This window comes from Porites lutea, chromosome 1 (assembly GCF_958299795.1).
Source record: "Porites lutea chromosome 1, jaPorLute2.1, whole genome shotgun sequence".
Lineage (NCBI taxonomy): Eukaryota > Metazoa > Cnidaria > Anthozoa > Scleractinia > Poritidae > Porites > Porites lutea.
In genome coordinates, this window is record NC_133201.1 from 11037158 (window position 1) to 11057107 (window position 19950).

Here is a 19950-nt window from a genome sequence, read left to right on the forward strand (position 1 = left end):
TAGAGACCTGCACAAAGCTCAAAAACAACGTTTAAAATACATTCGTTCCTTGTTTTTCGGTGGCTATTTGTGAATCTGGTTTCTAGAGGAAAAGTAATTAGCCGAGCTGCATGGTCATCATTCAAGCATGTTTTTGACCTCCTTCAATTGCGTCATAAAGGGGCTTGTGGTCTCACGAGATCAGACTTAAAGTTACGAGCGTTTTGAAAAAAATAATTAAATAATCACTAAAGGAAAAAAGGTTGGATCTGTTTTGATCAAATTCTCTCCATTATTTTTTTTTCCAAGGAAATGTATGGAGATCAGTCTGGAGGCTAATCTGTATGTGGATATAGGGCCCAAAAGGTTAAAAGTAGCTTTGACTCACTGTTCGTTTCTCTGCATGTATCACGATTTGGGCTTTTACGGCTTCAAGTGTTGCTTTACTAGAGATAGACTACGTTCCCTTGTAACGCAGTGAGACGTTGAAGGATGGAAATATTTTACCCATGAATCATGTCAGTTTCGTAGGGTGTGTTACCACTTAAGTGGATAGCTCATAGGAACAGTGATTTCGGCGCGATTTCTGAAACGGAGCGAAGCGGCGAAACGCCGATCTCGAAAGTAGAGCGTCAAATATCGGATAGGTTCTGAGCCACATTTTTTGCAGAGTGAACAGGCTACAATCCTCGTCACATTAGTTGGGACAGCTGGGATGTTTTCTGCCCTCCCAATTTTGGTTTTTGCGAGTTGGTTACAGAAGCCTGAACGCGAAATTCAACAATGGAAGGTTAAGAAACACAACTTTTTGCTGGAATATGTGTGCGGCAAAGGATGTCCCAACTTAACGTGACGAGGATTGTAGGTATTCGGACCGAAGCGGAAGTGATTAAGTAAGAACGAGGACTGAAATTTGAAACGGAAGTTAATATTCGGGAGTGGGGAGTGAGGACTGGAACTAAGTTCACCAATCCCTATCGGCCCACCACTCTGTCTCCATGTTCGATGTGTGTGAATGACTTGTTTCAGTTCTGTGCCGAACTTTCCTTTTTGTATACATCGGATAGCTTTTGGTGTCGGCACGTAAAGCTGTTAGGTATAGTGTGAAGATAGCCTTACTGTAGAACCTTTTTCTTTCTTAAAATTCAAGAACAATGCCGGCAGGACTTGAAGCATTTTTATTTGAAGCAGGTGTTTCTCGTGGGTGGGGAACCGGAATACAAATAAGCCTCAAAAACTGAAATTAAAATCGCCTGAATTACGTTTGTTTGCTGTTATTGAAGTCATCATATCGATCAGCTTTGGAACCCGTCAGTTGGTTTAAAATATATACATAATTACAGCCTGGTCACCCAAGCTTCTGTGGTCTGGCTTTCAGCGCACGAGAGAGTTTTGCTTCGTACAGCGTTTCACTCGTTGGCGACAAAACTTCATCAACACTTGTCCAAATTTGTAAGTGAACGGTTTTTTTCCTTTATTTTAAAAATGTTAAATTTGAAACATAGATTAATCGTGATCGGTGCATACACAAAACTGCCTTTACGACCGCCATGTGTGTATATGCTGCAATTTTCGGACAGTGAAAGACAATCACTGGTATACAGAAAACAATTCTTAGTCTCAGTCTTATAATAACGTTTTTTCCGGCTCGCCCAAGGTACAATGATATTTTTATTGTTGCTGCTATTTTGAGCAACAAGATGCCATTGCAGATGTTCTTTCTCTACAGCAGGGGAAACAAACTAGTTTGATCGTATCAATGTATAAACTTCGCTTAAGCTAAGACTAAAATACCTAAAGTTAGGATTCATCAATGTTATCAATGATAAAATAAATCCACGCGTGATCACGCATGATTGAAGGAGCCCATAACCAGCATAAAGATATTCATTAGCTGAAATTTCCATGAAAGGGCTAAGAGGGCTTGGCCTTTCTCAGGTTGGTAGATTTTACTGAAATACATGTAAAACGATATCTGTTTGACAGTTCATAACAAAGGCAGTTGCTTTTTGTTTGTCAATTTAATCCGACGTTTCATTTCTTTTTATTCATCTCTTTTAATATTTTTCGACAAAGTTTTGAGCAATCTTCAATTCTATAGATATCTCTCATCGTTTCATGTTGTATCAAAGTTATCGCAAAATCTCAACGGCGTCCAAAAGGCGCCCTGTTAAAAAACTGAGGTTCAAATTAGAATCTGTAATTTCCGGCCATTCCACTCGGACCACTTATAAGAATCGCTGGGTCAAGAGAAGTGACAAAACAGGGCAAATTAAAATACAAAACGTGTATTTTAATCACATAATAATCAAATATTTCACTCGTTGCAAAAGTGAAAATGACTTGCTCTGACAGAATTGAAATACGTAGCCTAATTTTTAAGGGAAAAGTTGGAAGGACAGAAGGAAACAAATCGTGTAACTGTCCGAAAGATTGTGGCTTCAAATGAAATTTACCTGAAAAAGAGTTTGAAAAGTGTCGAAATTAACTGACATATCTTGATCAAATCTATGTTTATCGAAGCGGGAGCATCAAAGCCAGTACTGAACAATGTTTTGAAGGTATACACTGGTCTATGTATTCAGCAATAGTTTCTGTCCAAACATAAAATACTTTCTTGAAAGCTCTGTAAATCTTACTTTACCGCAATGCCTAGAATATAATGACTGTGGGTAAATAATTGCATTGCGGCTTTCTCGCTTCTCCGCTCAGATCTTTATTTATTATTAGCGAGAGTTTTAACACTTCTTGAACTGTTCTTGATGTTGATTATTAAGAGGAAACTCGGGGAAACTGGAACACGTTGTTCTCAAAGACCACGTTATCCTTGTCCAGGGGACAGGCATGGTCGGTATACGCACTTGGTTGTCATCAGCGAAGTTCCTTGCGTACTTTTTTCCTTTGTCGGAGAAGATGCAATCTTTAAATTTTAAAATGGGATTTTAAATTACATTTTCTTTTAAGTATTGTTGCTTTTTTAGGTTGTTAGTCTTAAATGCTCTGGTCTGTGCTTTTTTTGCAAACTTTTCTACCCCCTGCTCGATAATAGTGAGTTTGCGCAACAGGACTCGACGGGAAAAAATGTTTGTGTGTGAAAAACGTGACAGGGCAATTACTTGCGTGTTTTGCGATCTTCCGCTTTACATCAATGTTTTCTGGCTTTTTGCGGAAAGATCTTTTTAAGGAAGGTGAAGCTTGGCGGATTTTTTTTTTTTTAACCAAATTATTGTCTAGCTTGTCACACAAGGTTTGCCGTCTTCATTCCTCCCAGCTCCCGTCCTGTTGGGTAGGTTCACATTTTTAACTCCATAGGTTTTATTATTATTTTTTCTTTCCTGACAGAGTTAAAACGCAGAACTGCTAATGGCGCCAAATAAGTCTACAGAAGGAAGTCCTTATACAGATCTTCTCTTCATTATGAAGTCTAGGAGCACAGCTGGCTACGCCATAGAAGCAACGCTCTTCGTTCTTATCAACTTAACTGCGTTGCTAGGCAATCTGCTCGTCTGCCTTATTTTTTACCGGAACCCCCGATTACGAAGCATCACCTATCTCTACATTTTTGCTTTAGCCGTATCCGACGTTGCCATGGCGACGTTCTGTATGCCTCTGGTTTGGGGCGTGTTCTTGGTCGGTGAATGGAGATATCCTCATGTAGTATGTGGAATGCACGGCTTTGCAGTTCTTTTCTTGGCCTTCGTGTCCTTGCAGACTATAGCTTTACTAGCCTTCAATCGTTATTGTCGAGTCGTCAAACCTTGGCTATTCCGCAGAGTTTTCACTCAACAATTTGTCCTTTTCTCATTAACTATAGTTGTATTATCTGCTGCGTTTTTTCTCGGTTTGCCACTTGTTACCGGATGGGGATTTTTTCGTTTTCATTCCGGCAAGATCACCTGCGTTCTGGAATTCCACCAGCCGCTCACTGATAAGTTATACACCGGCGTCCTTGGTGTTGTAAACGTTGTTGTCCCGTTCTCCGTCATAATATTTTGCTACACCAAAGTTTTCTTGAAGGTCAAGCAGCACCGGCAACGATTTTATTCGATCACCTCGACCTTGGGACACTACCATAACTCAAAAATAAGCGTTGAGGAAATACGAATCACCAAAACTCTTTTCGCGATAGTTCTCGCTTTCACATTGTGCTGGGTCCCTGTATTTGTCATCGAGTTCACAGACTCTGTCACAGGGAACCATTCTTTACCCAGACGAGTGTACCTTCTAAATGTGTTCTTAGTGTCCATTAGCTCTGCAATCAACCCTGTGTTATACGGGGTACTCAACAGGACATTTAGAATGGAATACTACAGAATGTGGCCTTGCTGCTGCAAGTGTGGAGTGGACTTGTGGGATGTCCCTAAAGATCAGATGCAAATTAGGCAGAAACGACGGGGTACCAGTACCTATTAAAGCATAGTGAAAGAACAGCTTTTAGTTTTTGTTGGGAAGAGGTCGTTAGTAATGCAAGGGCGTCTTATAATTTACTATATGTTAATAACAGTATATTATTACCATATATTAAAATTCTAACCTGACTCCGAAGCTTGAGGATTCATCCCCCATCTGACCGGAAGGCTTGTGTAATCGTGCTGTTATTTTCAAACTACAGTAATTCGCAGTCTATTTCGTCTTAGCACAGCGGTAAAATCACCCGCCGTTTTCTGCTGTTTTGCCAAAAAAAAAACAGTTGTTTTTTGACGTTTTCGTCATCGTCGTGGCTATAACAACATTGACGCCAATGACTAACGTCAATGATGGAATAATTGCGAAGAACTTGACTAAACACGTCATAAGCAAGCATAAGGTAAATTAGGAAAGCATAGAGATATGACTCGTAGGGATTGCAGGAATAGAGCGGTTTCGTGGAAAGCACCATGTTTCAGTTACTTGTTCTTCTGTTTGTCTCAGGCCAGCTTTAAAGTAAGTTTCCTTGAACTAATGCTTTCCAATACTTATGCTAACTTTCCACGGGTTTACACGAAGTTTTCTTAAGCTATTTCAAAGGATAGAACGGTCTGAGTCCTTCAATTTTGTTATCTAGGAACATTCATTTTTACCGATAAATCGGGAAAAAAATCTTGATAATACAGTAGAACGTTTATAGTAACATTCTAATTTTATTCACCATTTGCAGCCCCGCTGGAGGAAGGCTGTAATGAATTATTTTCAATAAATAAAATGATAAATTACTTCAAATGTCATAGCGTCTGCTTGAAGAGCATCGGCAATTACGACTGAAATTATGCCAAAAATAAAACAGCTATTTGCTATACTTCAAAAATAATACAACTAATAAAATAAAATTGAATACAGCGAAAACGATTTACAGCTCTCTCAAAATACTAGGATCTCAATCTTCATACGTGTTGAACAAGCAACTACATGACTTAAACGAGACACAGTCTCGAAATATATCACTATATTGACCTGGTAATTACATGATTCCTACTCCTATTAAATTCAAATTATTTAAATACTAAGTGACTGCTTTTTTTATTTCTGTATAGACTCTAACTTGACCACTAAACGTGGCTGAATACTAAAGACTGGTGTCTCCACCTTAGCCGTGACTAGAGTTCACAAGAAAATTTTTGGTTATCAAAATATAGTATCAAGGACTCCAACATTTAACTGTTAATAACTCTTTCAATGGGTAAATTATTTTTTTTCAAGGAAAACAAAAGAATCAACACCAGCAGTTGAATATAAAAAAATAAAGATCATTTGTCATGAATCAGTGGGAAACAAACAAACAAACAAACAAACAAACAAAAAAACAAAGAGAGAGAGCTGAAGTTCATGAAGTTCACCAAGGCCTTCAAAGGGTCTTCCAAAGCCGAGATAATTGAGGTACGAAGCCTGATAGTTTTCTATGATGTTACGTTTTCTAATAAATAATTATTTTTACTTTCCAGCTTCAATTGATTCGCCAATTAAACAAATAAAATTGTTATAGTGACGTTTCGTTTGACAATGAATCGGTTAAAAATGAACAACAAAGAGAAATGACCTCGAAGCCCGTTTAAAATATTCAGAATAGTAGGAAAAAGGACAAATATCTATTTACAGAGAATTTAAGCTTAAAATCTGACAGCTTCCAGCTCAACTGGTGCGTCAGTGAAATAAAATATTGTACAATAAAATAAACTATAAAATTGAATAAAACACTGAGAGATAATTGCATGGTAATTAAAACCGTAAAAGACAATAAATTTACACTGCTTGCCTGCGCAAGTGTTAGAAGCATCTAAACAATGTTACAATATAATCTGTACAAAGGAAAAATATTCAATTACTTCTACTTGAGTCAAAATTGTAAGTACACCTGTAGGGTCAGTACTTAATAATTTTTAAAGGGTAACAAACAATCTGTACCTCTAAAAATCAATTATTAAATGAGATTTAAAGTGGAATCCCGATGAAACGAGTGGTTTGATATAACGAGCGATAACCCGCTTCACTCACTGTCAGTAAATTGCATGGTTCATGCTAGACAATAGGTCATTTGCACGATGACGTAATTTTCCTACCTAAACTACGACCAGAATCCTTCAAGGTTTTGCTTTCTTGTGTAAATTAGGGCTATTGTTATTTAAACCTCGCTGGGATTACCAAATTCAAATATGCAAAGAAAAACGAAAAGGATTCCGTTCGCAATAGAAAAATGACTCCATCGTGCAAATGTTCCATTGACGGCCAGTTTATCAGACAAAGTTCCTCTTCGATCGCCACTTGACCTCAAAATCTTTTTGTATGTGTGCAATGTTGAGTATAAATTTAAAAAAGACAAAATCCTTACGCCTTTCTCTTTCTGTTGCGTTGTACACGTTCTGGAGGCACTGCCTCTAAAAGTAACATTTTCCGGTACGTTCGCACTCCGTCACATCACGGTTCCACTGCATTTATATTTTCGCTTACTATCTTACTGTGCAACTCCTTTTATATATATCCGGTCTCCACAAGAAATAATTTAGCACATGCAGTACACGCTTGCTATCCCTTAACAGGCCTGTTCCAAATCAACCCCAAATGGTATCGGAGGTGGTCCTTTCTGTGACATCTTCCTAGGAAGTGGAGGAGGAGTGCTGTCTTCCTTGTCACCTTCATCGACTCCATTACCTTCCAAAGGGTGACCATTCAAAACTCCAACATTTTCGTAAGCTTGTGCTCTCCTCGTCGAATTGGCCATCTTCCAGGAATTGCTTTCGACTGATCGCTGCTTTTTTGGAGGAAGTTTAGGTGGGCAACTCAAGGGAGCTTTTTTACCAAACATCTTTCCTGGTAATATCACGTTTTCATACGTGTTCTTAGAATGGGCGGCAATTTCAGAGGCAGCCAAATTGGTAGCTTTAGAACGTGAAGGCAAACTTGGTTTCTCCGCTTCTTTGGAAGTTTCAATTCGAGGATCTTGAGAAACCCGAAGTGACTCCGCAGACGATCCCTTGTTGACGGACCCATTCCACCTCCTCCTCAGTACACTTGCAATGTTAGGATCCACGGTTACTGACCAAGTCCCTTTTGTGCAGACGTCCATAGATCGAGTCTGATTTAAACGTTCAATTTTTTTCCATCTGGGAGGGGGAACCGGGTGATCCAGGAATTCCTGGGAGTCATCGGCATCCCTCTGGTATACATCAACGAGACAATTGCACTGCCTTATAGAATCGACACTCCTTGATCTTGTAAGCGGGCTTAGGTTACGATTCTCTACTATCAAATTTATTGGGCTCTGAGGGTGTTCCCCTGCAACAACATCTACACAGCAACAATTTGCCGGTAATGAGCTGGATAATTCTTCACTGACTCTGCTGCCAATATCATGTGTATTTCCTGACAAACCTTCGCTCAATATCTTGCATGATTTTTCTTTCCTCTTGTCTAAGACCTCGCAATTTTCATACAAAACTTCTTTTATACCACTCTTGTCACTCTCTGCGTTAAACCTTGGAGCAAAGTTCTCATAGCTTAAGGGCCCTGGACTAGGAAGGGAGTTTTCATAAATATGGTCCTCGGATCTATCCCTGTTTAAGGAGCCATTTGCAGATCTCTCAGAAGTGGTCTTGTCGTGGTCAGCATCCTCACCGTTCATCAAAGAATGATCAACAGGTTTTTCAACATTCTCATAGAAGGAGTTGGACGTCTGTTGTTCACTAAAACGAGTGTTTGTAATCTTCCAGTTATCATAGGACAAGTTAGACGACGCATCTTTGGTTTCCTCGTTGTTTATCTTATGATTGTCATAGTAACTGCTGCACGTAGTCGATTCCCTACCATCCCTTAATTTGTGGTTGTCATAGACCTGCTGGGTAGGCCAGCTGTTGCAGCGACCATTTTTATCTGTCCTGTCCTCTGCCGACTGAAATTCTGAATTGCATCTGATTCGTTCACACTCGTGGTCAGAGACACTCCTCTCTTTGTGAGGATCACACTTAACTGGAATAAAATTGTTTTCGTATGAATTTCTATTGACTGCCTTCAGCGGCTCCCTTGAGGAAGTGCTGCCAGTTGCAGTAACTGGCAGAGTTGCTGGAATTCCACCAACTGGCCTTGACAACTCAACATATATATCATCCTCCTCAGGCTTGATCAATGAACCATCAAATGATTTTTTGGTTTTAACCTCCTTTAGGGAGTCGTTCATCACCCGGGCAACAGTTTTTCCTGCACCAGTCTCACGTGGGACTTTTTTGCTTCCAGGCGGAGAGGCTGTTCTAGAAATCCTTGGTTGTTTCAGGTTCATCTGCTCTACCGTACGGCTTGGCAACGAAGATGACATTTTCGATGGAAGCGCGGGAGGAGATTCATTTTGAATGCTACACAAATTCTGGTTGTAGATGTTGTTGAAATCCAAAGGATATCTATCCGCTGACAACGAAGGTGTGACTTGCCCAATATGATGATTCCTGACGTATCGTGGTTCTCCAGCTCCTTGTTTCGGAATGGGAATTGGGTTAGAAACGGCCCCAAGATTACATGCAGGGGACATAAGCTCGTAAGAATCGCCTTTTAACTTGGTGTTCTGTTTACCGATAACTGTGTTTTCATACACTGCACTAAAAAATGGTTCTTGTTGCTCCAAACTGTATTCTCCGCTAGAAAGATTGAGCCTTCGGACGTCTACACCGGAAGAGTAGCCACTGTCAACCTCAGTAGATGAAGTTAAGTCACTCTCAACAGAGCGAAATGTGCTTCCACTGCTGCTGACCGTAGACAAGTCTTGTGAATCCAAGAGGATAGGTGTCTCATAAATGTGAGGCTTCCCACACCCTGAAAAATTAAAGACAGCTTAGAATCAGCAACTGCACAGAAAAAGCCTGCCAAGATTGTTTTGGGAGACCAAAGGCTATTAGCCCGCGCCAGAGACGAAACTTAACTCTGGTCAAGTCCCTTTGTGAAACAGCGCTAAAATCCTTGTTCCTGGCCTCCAACTCCACCTACGCCATCATTGGCCTGTTAAAAAATCTACTGTCAATCTGACAATCAGGTTCAAAGTAAATTGAAACGCACTTCCGGTAAATGCAATTCGTTGAATACAGAACAAGAATCTCGGCACTTCTTCGCAGACGTAGGTTAAATTACCTCTGCGACACAAGCTAAAAAGCTATAAGCCAGTGAAAAAATGGTACTTAATACTTAATTTTGGGGAAAAGATTTTCTTGTCCCCAAAAACCAAACGTTTCGGCATAGCAAACCTGAAAAGCTGCCAGATAGTCTTTATTTATATGGGGAGGAAGAAGAGGTGATGGCAGTGCGAGAATTGTTTTGTAGTTATGAATTATCCTGTACCTCGACTTTGTCACACTCAGTGTTACTGGCAGGGGCTAGATGAACCTCGCATTAGTCAAACAATTTTTTTAGTGTATTGTCTAATGAAGTTTATGAATACTTCTAGGATTATCAAATTCAACTTATTCGAGCTACACTGAGTACACAAAGAAAGCACTACATGTTGTAATGTACTTACTGCAGTTTGGAAGCTGCTGGTCACAGTTTTTGGAGGTCTTTTTTGATGTAGTTCTAACGGGAAAAAAAAAACCAACAAACAAACAAAGTGAAACAAAGACGTATATGACTACTAGTAAAAAAGTCGACAGGGAAAACAAGCAGTAAAACATGTACATGTAACATACTGCTGTTTTATATGCAGTTTCTTCTAACAATCAGGAAAACGAACAGCAAATCAGCCAGTAGGCAGCCTGTTGTTCGGCCAGTCAGTCTGTGTGTCAACTGGCTAGTTAGTCAGCCATTCTGTTTCGTCACTCCATCAGCCAGACAGCCAATAAGTCAGTCCATCGTACAGACCATTGCTCAGTCAGATAGTCAGTCAGTCAGTCAGTTAGCCGACCAACCAACCAGGCACTCAGTTAGTCAAGTTAGTCTGACAGTCAGTCAAAATAAAAAATTGATATTTACCTTTGTTTTGGAGAAATCACATGCCTTATAGGTGGTGAAACTGCTGTAAAAGCAAATGACAGGGGTGTCAACAGATACGATTAACCTACATGTATCCTACATGTAAGTGCGCGTTTTTCTCGAAGGGTATGTTAAGCAGGCTTCAGGTTAAAGCACGATTGTTGAGAAAGAAAAGAAAAAAAATGAATGGCTACCTCGCCTTAATCCATTCTCCACAAGTTCTGAGGGAAACATTCCTACTTGCTTTGTTCTCATGTTTTGGCCCCGCCACCATGAAGATTCTGGACTAAAAATTTGGTAAGAAATAACAAACACTGTTACTTGACGTTACTTTGCAAATGATCTGCATACCTTTGAATACAATATATGCTCATCATTGCCTACTGGTTTACAATCCAACTACAAAAGCAGAAGCCGAAAAGAATTCATTGAAAAATTTGTTAGTTCTGTACCTACCTCGCATCAAGCAACGTGATGATATCTCCTGCTTGAAAACTCAGATTTGATGGGCTTTTGCTCTCATAGGGATAAACAGCGGCACCATTCAGAGGGTGAGCCTGGAAAAAATAAAAATAAAAAGAAATATTGACTGATTTTACAGAGCTCCCTGCAATGATGCACATATCTTAACCCTGCACAATAACTCAAACAAAATTAATAAAATTAATGTCAAATTTTATGATTATGATCATTATGCCTCTGATTATGATTATGATTAAGGTTACGTTTAGGATAATGATTATCGTTATCTATGTTAATTTTTTTTTTCATACACTTGTATTATTGTACAATGCTTGATGACATGTAAAAAAATAATTTCATATTGATGCATACCTCATCCATTAATTTCTTCAGTACTGCAAACCTTGCCCTCTGGTGCGGTTCATGTGACCAACAACACGTTATAAGGATGTTGTAGATTTCTGGTGGGCAGTGATCAGGTTTTTTAGGTCGCTCACATAATGGCAGATCCACTTTATCTAGAACCTATAGAGACATTGTAACAGAGATAAGATCAACCAATGAAAGGCATTATAAGAAAAATAATTGTTCCATTATTATTAAATCAAGACTTTGAGGATGCCAATACACCAATTAATGCTACTTGGCTGCGAGGCTTGGGGGAATAAAACAAAGGAAATCATCTTGAGGCTCAGCAATGAATAATACATTTCTTTTGTTTTATTCCCCCAGGCCTCGCAGCCAAGTATGAATTTAATTAATAAATCAAAATTGGTCTATTGACAAACATATTACAATGACACCCTCTTTTGGCAGGGGGGAGGGGTTACCTGAAGGGTATGCTTGTTTCTAGTCTGGATTTCAAAACCTGTCATTTCATCTATGGGGGGGGGGGGGGGGGTAAGCTTCTCTGTCAGTATAATTGGGATTGTTGCCTACATTGTCACAGTTTCAACCCAACTAAGGTTCTTTGTCACAATTTCATCTGCCTTATGTTGCTGATTCAGGGCTACTACACAGTACACTGAAGTTAAAATATAGTCCTTCTATTTTAAAGCTCAAAAAAGGCTAAAAGATATATGCTTCGTTAAACAACAACCACAATGACTGCCACAGAAATTACATGAACAGGACATTTTGACAAAAACACATGTTCAGATTGATTGATCAATCTTTGCGTCCTACGGGATGCATGCCATGGATTATTTTACATCTTTAGGGATTTTTTTTGTGTCAGGGATGCAGGACACAGAGGAAAAAAATCAGTGCTTTAATAAATGTAATGTCCTAAACAAAAAAACTGGATCAATTTTTTTGGAAATTCAATTGACATAAGAAAAAGTTTAGCTTTTTTAAAAAGATAGCAAATAGTGTAACATAACTCCTTTAATAGCCCCTGTTAATACTGTGAACTTGCATAGAGAGAAGACCTTGCTTTGATCCTCTGCTCACCTCAGCTCCATTTAGCCCTGGCCATGGCTCCATTCCATATGAAAACAACTCCAGCACAGTGATCCCAAATGCCCACACATCAGAAGCATGAGAGAACTTACGGAACTTGAGAACTTCCTGTGGACACCTGAAAGTAGGAAGACTTAACTGACCTACACTGGCTTGTAGAAAGTTGTACAGTGGAACCCCGCCTTACGACCACCCCGTTTATAAGACCACCTGTTATTACAGCCATATTCTTTCAAACCAAACTTAAAAACCATTGAGTCATTTTACTCTCTTGTAGACCCTGTTAATGTGACCACCTCATTATTACGACCAGGATTTCATGGCCCAACGGTGGTCGCATTAACGGGGTTCCACTGTACAATACTTGACTAAAAATATCCTTACTGAAGATAATCATGTGGTTGCAAGAATTACTCAAACCAATTCACTTGTTATACATTTAGTTACAGTACAGGCTGATGAAAAATAAAGATTCACAAAAATTCAATTTTGTTAATTGTAAAATCAAAAGAAATAGATAATGCTATGCAAAACTTCTGTAATAGGGTTTCGACATCATTTAAAAGAAAAACATCACAGGAATTTGTCAACAAGTTTGTTGCTGTTAGGGCGACAAAATTTAAAAAAGAAATTAAAAAATAATAAAATATCAATAAAGTTAAAGGCGCACATGAACCTAAGGCTAAAATGGTCGGAGCTCATCCTGGTTTCCTTAGCATGAAGTATATATTGCTAGTCCCCCCAGAATGGGATGCTAGTCCATCACAGGGTTACTCCACCCCCCACCCCCCCCCCCCTCCAAGAAATACGTCAGCGGTACCCATTTATACAACTGGGTGAGGAGAGACAAAGTGGAGTAAAGTTCCTTGTCTAGGGAAACAACGCGACAGGCTAGGTTTTACCCCAGACCTCCACATCTGGAGTTTGAGGCATCAACCACTTGGCCACACATGTCTCTAAGAAATGAAGTGTTACCAGTGATTTTGTTACAAATAGTATGGTGAATCATGAGACACTTCTTGTGAAAAATCATGAGTCCCAGTCCTGAATCACTGAGTCCCAGTTGAAAAAGACGAGTCACAAAATGAAAGGGCATTAATTCTTATAAAACCAGACAGTTATTTTAAAGACAGACTCCAAACCTCTTATTACAGTTTACTGAAATATTAATTTAAAATATAGTCCTTCTTCTTCTTTTAAACAACAGCCATAATGATGGCCACAGAAATCACAAGAACAGGATATTCTAAAAAAACATCTTCAGACCAATTATTGATCGCATCCTCCATGAATAAATTATTCATGGCATGCATGGTATCTGTGGGGATTTTTATGCATCAGGGGCGCAGGATGCTGAGGTAACAAAACCACTGTGTTACACTGTATTTAAAGAAAAACGGGCAAGAGGATTTGGTTGTAATTAGTTAATTTTGATCCATGTTGTTTATTTTGTTTCTCAGTAATTATGATTGACAACCAACTTTTTTTCAGAACATTGTTATTTTCCTGTGATGCTATCGGTGAACTTTGTCTAGTTGACCATGATTACAGCAGTTGCACTGTAAGCAGTCTTGAAGCCACAGAGAAAGTTAACTGTTAAAAAACCTACCAAGCAAATGGAATTTTGCCACTGGGGTGCATAGTATAGTGATCATCCTCTTCTGAAAGAACACGCATCATACCAAAGTCACCAATCTTGACTTTCTCATAAGATTCTAGCAAAACATTTCGAGCTGCAAGATCCCGATGAACAAATCTCTGGGACTCCAGATAAGCCATTCCAGATGCGATCTGAACCACAAAATCACTCAGTCCGCTAATTGTGAAGCTTTGAGGCTCATTTCTAAGTCTGGCAAGCAGACAGCCAAGAGGAGCTAGTTCTGTGACCTTTAAAAGAAAGGTTGATGACCATTTTACTACAATGCAGGGCTTAATTTAAATAATGTCAAAAATAATGTGTCTGTTACTTTAAAGAGTTCCTGCAGGGAGTCATAGATCTTAGAGAGGAAACAGCATTTTTTCTGCTGGCAAAAATTCTCATGTCTGCGCAATATCCAACAAGGTCTGGAGGGGAAGTCCTGACCTCACATTCCTGCTCCTTTTTTATGAAAATCCCGCATCTTGCTATTTTTTCATCGCTTTCCAGAATTCCTCTTTTGTTTCCAAAAGCAATAAAATAAAATGAACTACCGGTAACAAAGCGCACTTTATAGTTTGGTTTGAAAGGAGACAACACTTAGCGCATGCCTGGTTGATTCACATTTGCCACTTAAACAAATGATTTCCCAAATTCCTAACATACATGTAGACGCAAAAAACAAAACAAAACAAACCGAATCTTATGCTTAAATTTTGGAAAATCCTGTTTCCTGGGCAGCTGTAAAATCCCATCTCCCCTTAAGACACCTTGCGTTTTCCAGAAAACCAGCACTGTATGTTGGTCAATATCCCAAATCCCAGAAAAAAACCCTTCCAGACCAGACTCTGATCCATCTTTTGAACATCCAGGGCAAGACTTAGCATAATGTACACTGAAAATTAAAATGATCTGTTTCAGCCCAAAAGTGCCAATTCAGCCCTGCAGGTTAAAAATAAGCCCCTTCTTGAGCCATTTGAGCACAATTTAAGCCAAAACAGCCCAATCAAAAGGCTATTCCAGCCCACCTTGGGGCCCATTTTAGCCCTTGGGTCCAAATCAGGGCTAATTGGGCTGTATTGGCCCTGATTTAGGAAGCCAAATTAGACTCACAAATAGGACCCTATTTTAATCACCGAAACAGCCCCATTTCTAGGGCTGAAACAGATCTTTCTGATTTACAGTTTATAAACTTACCAGCATCATTGGAGTTGACAACACTATACCATAGAGTTTGATTATATGTGGATGATCCAGCAAACTCATTGCATTAGCTTCTTTGATAAAATCCATCTGCATCTGTATAAATGCCTTGTCATTCCATGTTCTCAGACACTTTACCGCCACATTGACCTTTAAAAGAAAATTATTTGGCAAGAGCATGTTGTCATTGCATTGCACGTAAAACTGACACTCATACACACTGTACATGATTGTACACTGTTACCAAAAGGCACCTTCAACCTTTTACTCCTAATAAAAGCAGAATTAATGGGCCTTAAGTAAAACTTCACCTTAAATTCAAATGACCTTTTGGTAAAGACCAAAGAAATAAATGGTACCATGCTTAAGTTCTCTCATAGAGGTTTTATTTAAAATGATAACGCAAGAGGATTTCCTCCACAGGTATAAAACTTATAAATCATGACTGAAAAATAATATCACCATAATTTTGTCTAGGACCAGAAGGGTCCAGAAGATCCCCTTATGTATGGTAATAAATAAATGGTCTAAGCACTAGCTGAATCGTTTTCTTTAGCTATGCTTTTAAGTTCCTTTTCTTTGGTCACGTTTTATAAACAGGCAATGAGTCTGAATCCTTAGAACATTATAAAAGGTGTAAATAAAAGAAAAAATACAAACGGATGGAGAAAAACCAACATTTCAAGCAGACTGCAGTATTAGGGTTTTTGAAAACTTGTTACTAGTGCTGACAGATTTTCAAAGTTCATTTTTGTTGTTTGAAATGTTTGAGATAATGTTGGGGAACCAATTTGTTTATAACTAAGCTGTGATTTTGCCACTGAGTACTTGAACTTTGTGTTCCCTGGTGAAAGACAGCATGAAATTTTCAATTTACTTAGCCAGTGATGACACAGTGCAAAAAAGTTACCACTTTAATGCAGATTTCAACATGAAGATTATTGTAACACGCAGATGCAACAGACAAACACCGAAAGAGAGTTTTAATTAATTTTCAAGAAAAATAAAGTACCTTTTTCAGAGAGCTTTTCACCCATTTCCCTCGTCTTACATAACCAAAAGCCCCATTTCCAAGCATCTCAAAAAGTGTGAGAGACTGCTCACTGATGAGACAAGTTAAGGCATCACCAGACACACCATAACAACTCATCCGCTCTGCTGTGGAGTCACTACGGGATTCTGTTTTCTTTGTTTTCTACAAAATACAAAACACATCGCTATAGAAAAAAAATGTTGTAGGTTTATTTATTAATTATCACCTTATTTTTTTCTTCCATAAATGAAGAGTAAGTTCAAATGATTGTAAAATATTCTAGAATAAGGATACACAAAAGTTATGTTACAAATCTTAATTTTTACCATGATTTTTGGACCAATTAAATATTACAAATATCAGAATATTTTATTTCAAACAGATTTCTAGATATTTCAATGTAATAAATGCTAAAACAGTTATTAATTTCCAGAGTCCATTTATTTTTTTCTGCAGAATACAGACATTAAAGAATATAATTGCCAACGGGAATCCTAATTAGGCTGTGCATGAAAGTTCCAAGGAAGAATGGATCTTGAAGCGATGTAACATAAGGTAGTGTAAGGTAACTTTTATGACATAATGCAGAACAGAGAATGCATTGTTTTTGAGTGAACACATGACACAGAACAACGAATACACAAGCCATGTACATGTTTGTGAGTCCCGTGCTCATCCTGGCCTCAACCAATCATTGGGTGGATTCATTTGCAACACACGCATATAGCTGTCGCATTAATTTTGCCTGCTGGAATTTTTTATTGTCACAGTATAAATCCATGACTTTCCTAAACAAATTAAACAGCTATATAGGTAACTGAATCTTTGCTCATTGGCACTTAGCAATAGCTATAACTAGTAAAAAAGTAGATATACACCGTAGTACAATGTATAACCCACCATACAAATGCAATGACCAAGTGAAAGATTCCATGTAAGATGGCTTGGGATATTGGTCTAGTTCTTTTTGAGCATTTTTATGTGCATGTAAAGGCCCATTAAGATGCCAAAAAAAGAATGAGACCAATATCCAGCCACCTTGCCCAAACAAGCTTGGTCAGTTATTGGAGGCAAAACTGAACATGTGTTTTTGCACAAACCAAGCCCGCAATCTTTCCTGCTTGGGTATAGCTAAACAGAGACAGAACTTTCTTTAGCCTGCCAGCCAGACAACAAATAATTTCAAAAAGGCTGAGATCACAATCAAAGGCACAATCATATGAAGGCCTGGGAACATGGAAAATGTTTCTTTAATTTCATCATTTTAATCCATTGTGTTTTGGATTCTTTTCCTTTCTTTTTTATTTTGTTTAACTTCAATGAAAACTGGACGGAGGACACAGAGTGGGTACCCAATACCCAAGATTTAAGGTGCATCTATGCTACAGAAAAACTGGGTCTGGACCCATCATAAAAAGTGATACAGTACCAACAACTTTGCTGGATAAATTCTGGAGTTTTGGCAAGGCCATAAGGTGCCTATGGCCAGTAAAAACTTCAGTATTTCTTCACAAAAGTTGATGTATTAATTATTAAAAAAGAATGTTCCTTTGGAGTCACAACGAGACTGTGAAACAAGACTGATAAAAAAGTCTCACTGACAGAGAAATCATGAGGGTTGGCAGGTCCTCTAGTGCTACAGAACTTATACCACTCATCAATCAAGTGGTGAGACGTGCCCAAATAATTGTAGTAGCAACAACTTAGAAATTCTAATTTTTTAAGGATAGCAACCAAGAATACGAAATGTAGACAGCCCTTCAGTAGAAAAATGAATTTATTTTGCAGTTTTTAGACAGAAAAGGAGAATGCTTTGGCATTCTTTAATGAAGTGGGAAGGGATTAAGGTTAAAAGATGGACAGTTTGAGAAAGAAGGATTCCAATAGATTCTATGGATTATTGTTATTGTTTATTATTGTTTACACTGTATGGTGGATAGCAAAAAAGATAATAAAGTCACAGTTTGGTTACATCAAAGCATTACTTGACTTTGTGCATGGGTATTGTGCCATTATCCATAGCATGTACGCAGCTAAAGATAAAAGATTTATTCACTCCAAGCACATTGCAACGCTTTTTCGCCAACAAAGTGCCAATTCAATAGGTGAGTACACATAAGTGAGCTCTATGTAAAGCTTTGAAAACTCTTCGCGGAAATGGCAGAAATCATGAGCCAGACTTTATACATTTTGTGCCACCAAATAAAATAACTAAAATCACCAAAGGAAAATATGTTTCATCGCTTCGTCAAAGAAACTGAAATTTTTATCACGTAAAGCGCTAAATTCGTACGTAAATTGCAATGTCTCTCATTATTCATTTTTGAGAGTTTAATACAGGAATCTGCACGTGCAGCGAAACATAACTTTTATTTTACTCGTCGATGCGTCCCCATAACATGGGCTCTTTTACTAGCTAAAGCAAAAAAATGGATCTCATGGGTATTATAAAACGTAAAACACGCAGCAACAACAAAGCGAAATTTGTCAGGAATTCCGCTTTCGCGGGAGTTCAGTTTATTATGCTAATTTCAAAACGTGCAATGAATGGTTTGTTTACAGTTTCATCACACGAAAATATGTAACACGCCTTAAGAAATAAAAATCTTTACTGAAGGTTTAATCATTCGATCGGGTCACACAGAAACAGTGACCTTACGTAGACTGAACAAAAATAATAATTCGTTTAATACAAATCAGAACTTCCGCTTTTGTACGCCACGCTTTTCGGAAATTTGCCGTCGCCACGTGAACTTTCTTAGTTGGAGGTCAGACTAGGATGGGCTGATTGTACGTCCATAACTGCGTGAAAACATTTTTAGTTGCTTCATTGGCCATGTGTGGCTTCATTGGCCATGTAACTTTCAACTTGATATTAGACTTAAAATGCTCTTAGATTTACTAAACATCTCAAATAAACGGTGAGAGCTTTAAAACCGTCGGCACGTCGATCAACGCGAACTTGAATTGTCTAAAATAATTTCGCTTGTACTTTACCTATGTTTTTCTTACAAACGATGTGAAGTGATATACGACGGAAAATTTAAAAGCCGTCAAAAGTCGTATCACTTATAAAGGGAAAAACGACTAAACGTTACTTAAAGAAGTATCCCAGTGGGAATTTAACAAGGACAGAGTGCGGTAGAAAGCGTAGTCAAAATATTGCCACCCACACGAAATGACTCAGCGAGCCGTAAACCTTAAAATCTAAATCAATAACCTTACCTTTCGTCTAAAACTACTGAAAAGAGACTTTTTCTTTGATTTCTTGAGCGCTTCGAAGAGCCTTCGCTGCTCTGGTTTAGCCATTCCTAGATCATCAAGATCTTCCTCTGTAACGTGATCAAAATGTGATAATCGAGTGATGTGTAATTTGCCATGAATCTGTCGATAGAATTGGTCAAGTTGTATCTCCTTTAAGAGCTCTTTAACCTTTTCTTGTTCTGTGAGATCCGATTTATCCATGTTGCCGGAATATATAGTAGTTTTAAAGCTGAACTTTCACATCACGTACACAACGCCATATACACGTTTTCATTCATTCATCTGGTTTCGAAGCCGGCTATGACTGCTTTTGTGGCGCGCAATTTTTGTTATGGAGAATACGTATCTCCATCAACTGTTAGTTTCGGAAGCTTTTTCAAATACGTAATGACAAAGGCAGAAAATTTGTGATATGATGCTCAAAACGTCCTTCAACAATCCCCTGCTAAAGAAAAATAATAGAAAATGACAAATCGTATGCTTCAAAAGAGAAATT

General features: G+C 38.5%; 3 protein-coding genes across 3 annotated transcripts; 1 reads left to right on the forward strand and 2 right to left on the reverse strand.

The window, feature by feature from the left end:
- The first annotated feature begins 3218 nt into the window (after nt 1–3218).
- Nucleotides 3219–4972, forward strand: LOC140944862 (melatonin receptor type 1B-B-like). Its single transcript, XM_073393969.1, has one exon. It carries the CDS (start codon nt 3343–3345, stop codon nt 4390–4392), a length of 1050 nt encoding a protein of 349 aa, XP_073250070.1. The 5' UTR covers nt 3219–3342; the 3' UTR covers nt 4393–4972.
- Nucleotides 4973–5079: 107 nt separating this feature from the next.
- On the reverse strand, nt 5080–15329 carry LOC140944873 (uncharacterized). The gene is made up of 9 exons (XM_073393979.1): nt 15152–15329; nt 13928–14205; nt 12310–12436; nt 11230–11382; nt 10852–10952; nt 10590–10681; nt 10396–10438; nt 9947–9999; nt 5080–9249 (listed from the first exon to the last, which is right to left on the reverse strand). Exons 1-9 carry the CDS (start codon nt 15251–15253, stop codon nt 6983–6985), a joined length of 3216 nt encoding a protein of 1071 aa, XP_073250080.1. The 5' UTR covers nt 15254–15329; the 3' UTR covers nt 5080–6982.
- A 92-nt stretch (nt 15330–15421) lies between these two features.
- Nucleotides 15422–19756, reverse strand: LOC140947469 (activated CDC42 kinase 1-like). Its single transcript, XM_073396612.1, has 3 exons — nt 19416–19756; nt 16170–16352; nt 15422–15427 (listed from the first exon to the last, which is right to left on the reverse strand). Exons 1-3 carry the CDS (start codon nt 19653–19655, stop codon nt 15422–15424), a joined length of 429 nt encoding a protein of 142 aa, XP_073252713.1. The 5' UTR covers nt 19656–19756.
- Between the last annotated feature and the right edge of the window lie 194 nt (nt 19757–19950).

Excerpts from the sequence above, each read along its gene's own strand:
- LOC140944873 (XM_073393979.1), bottom strand. The coding sequence starts at position 15,253 with ATGCAGATGGATTTTATCAAAGAAGCTAATGCAATGAGTTTGCTGGAT. Across the intron at positions 14,206-15,151 it reads TGTCAACTCCAATGATGCTG|GTCACAGAACTAGCTCCTCT; the intron begins GTAAGTTTATAA and ends TTTCTTTTAAAG. Across the intron at positions 9,250-9,946 it reads CCAGCAGCTTCCAAACTGCA|GGTGTGGGAAGCCTCACATT; the intron begins GTAAGTACATTA and ends TTAATTTTTCAG.
- LOC140944862 (XM_073393969.1), top strand. The coding sequence starts at position 3,343 with ATGGCGCCAAATAAGTCTACAGAAGGAAGTCCTTATACAGATCTTCTC.
- LOC140947469 (XM_073396612.1), bottom strand. The coding sequence starts at position 19,655 with ATGGATAAATCGGATCTCACAGAACAAGAAAAGGTTAAAGAGCTCTTA. Across the intron at positions 16,353-19,415 it reads TCAGTAGTTTTAGACGAAAG|AAAACAAAGAAAACAGAATC; the intron begins GTAAGGTTATTG and ends TGTATTTTGTAG.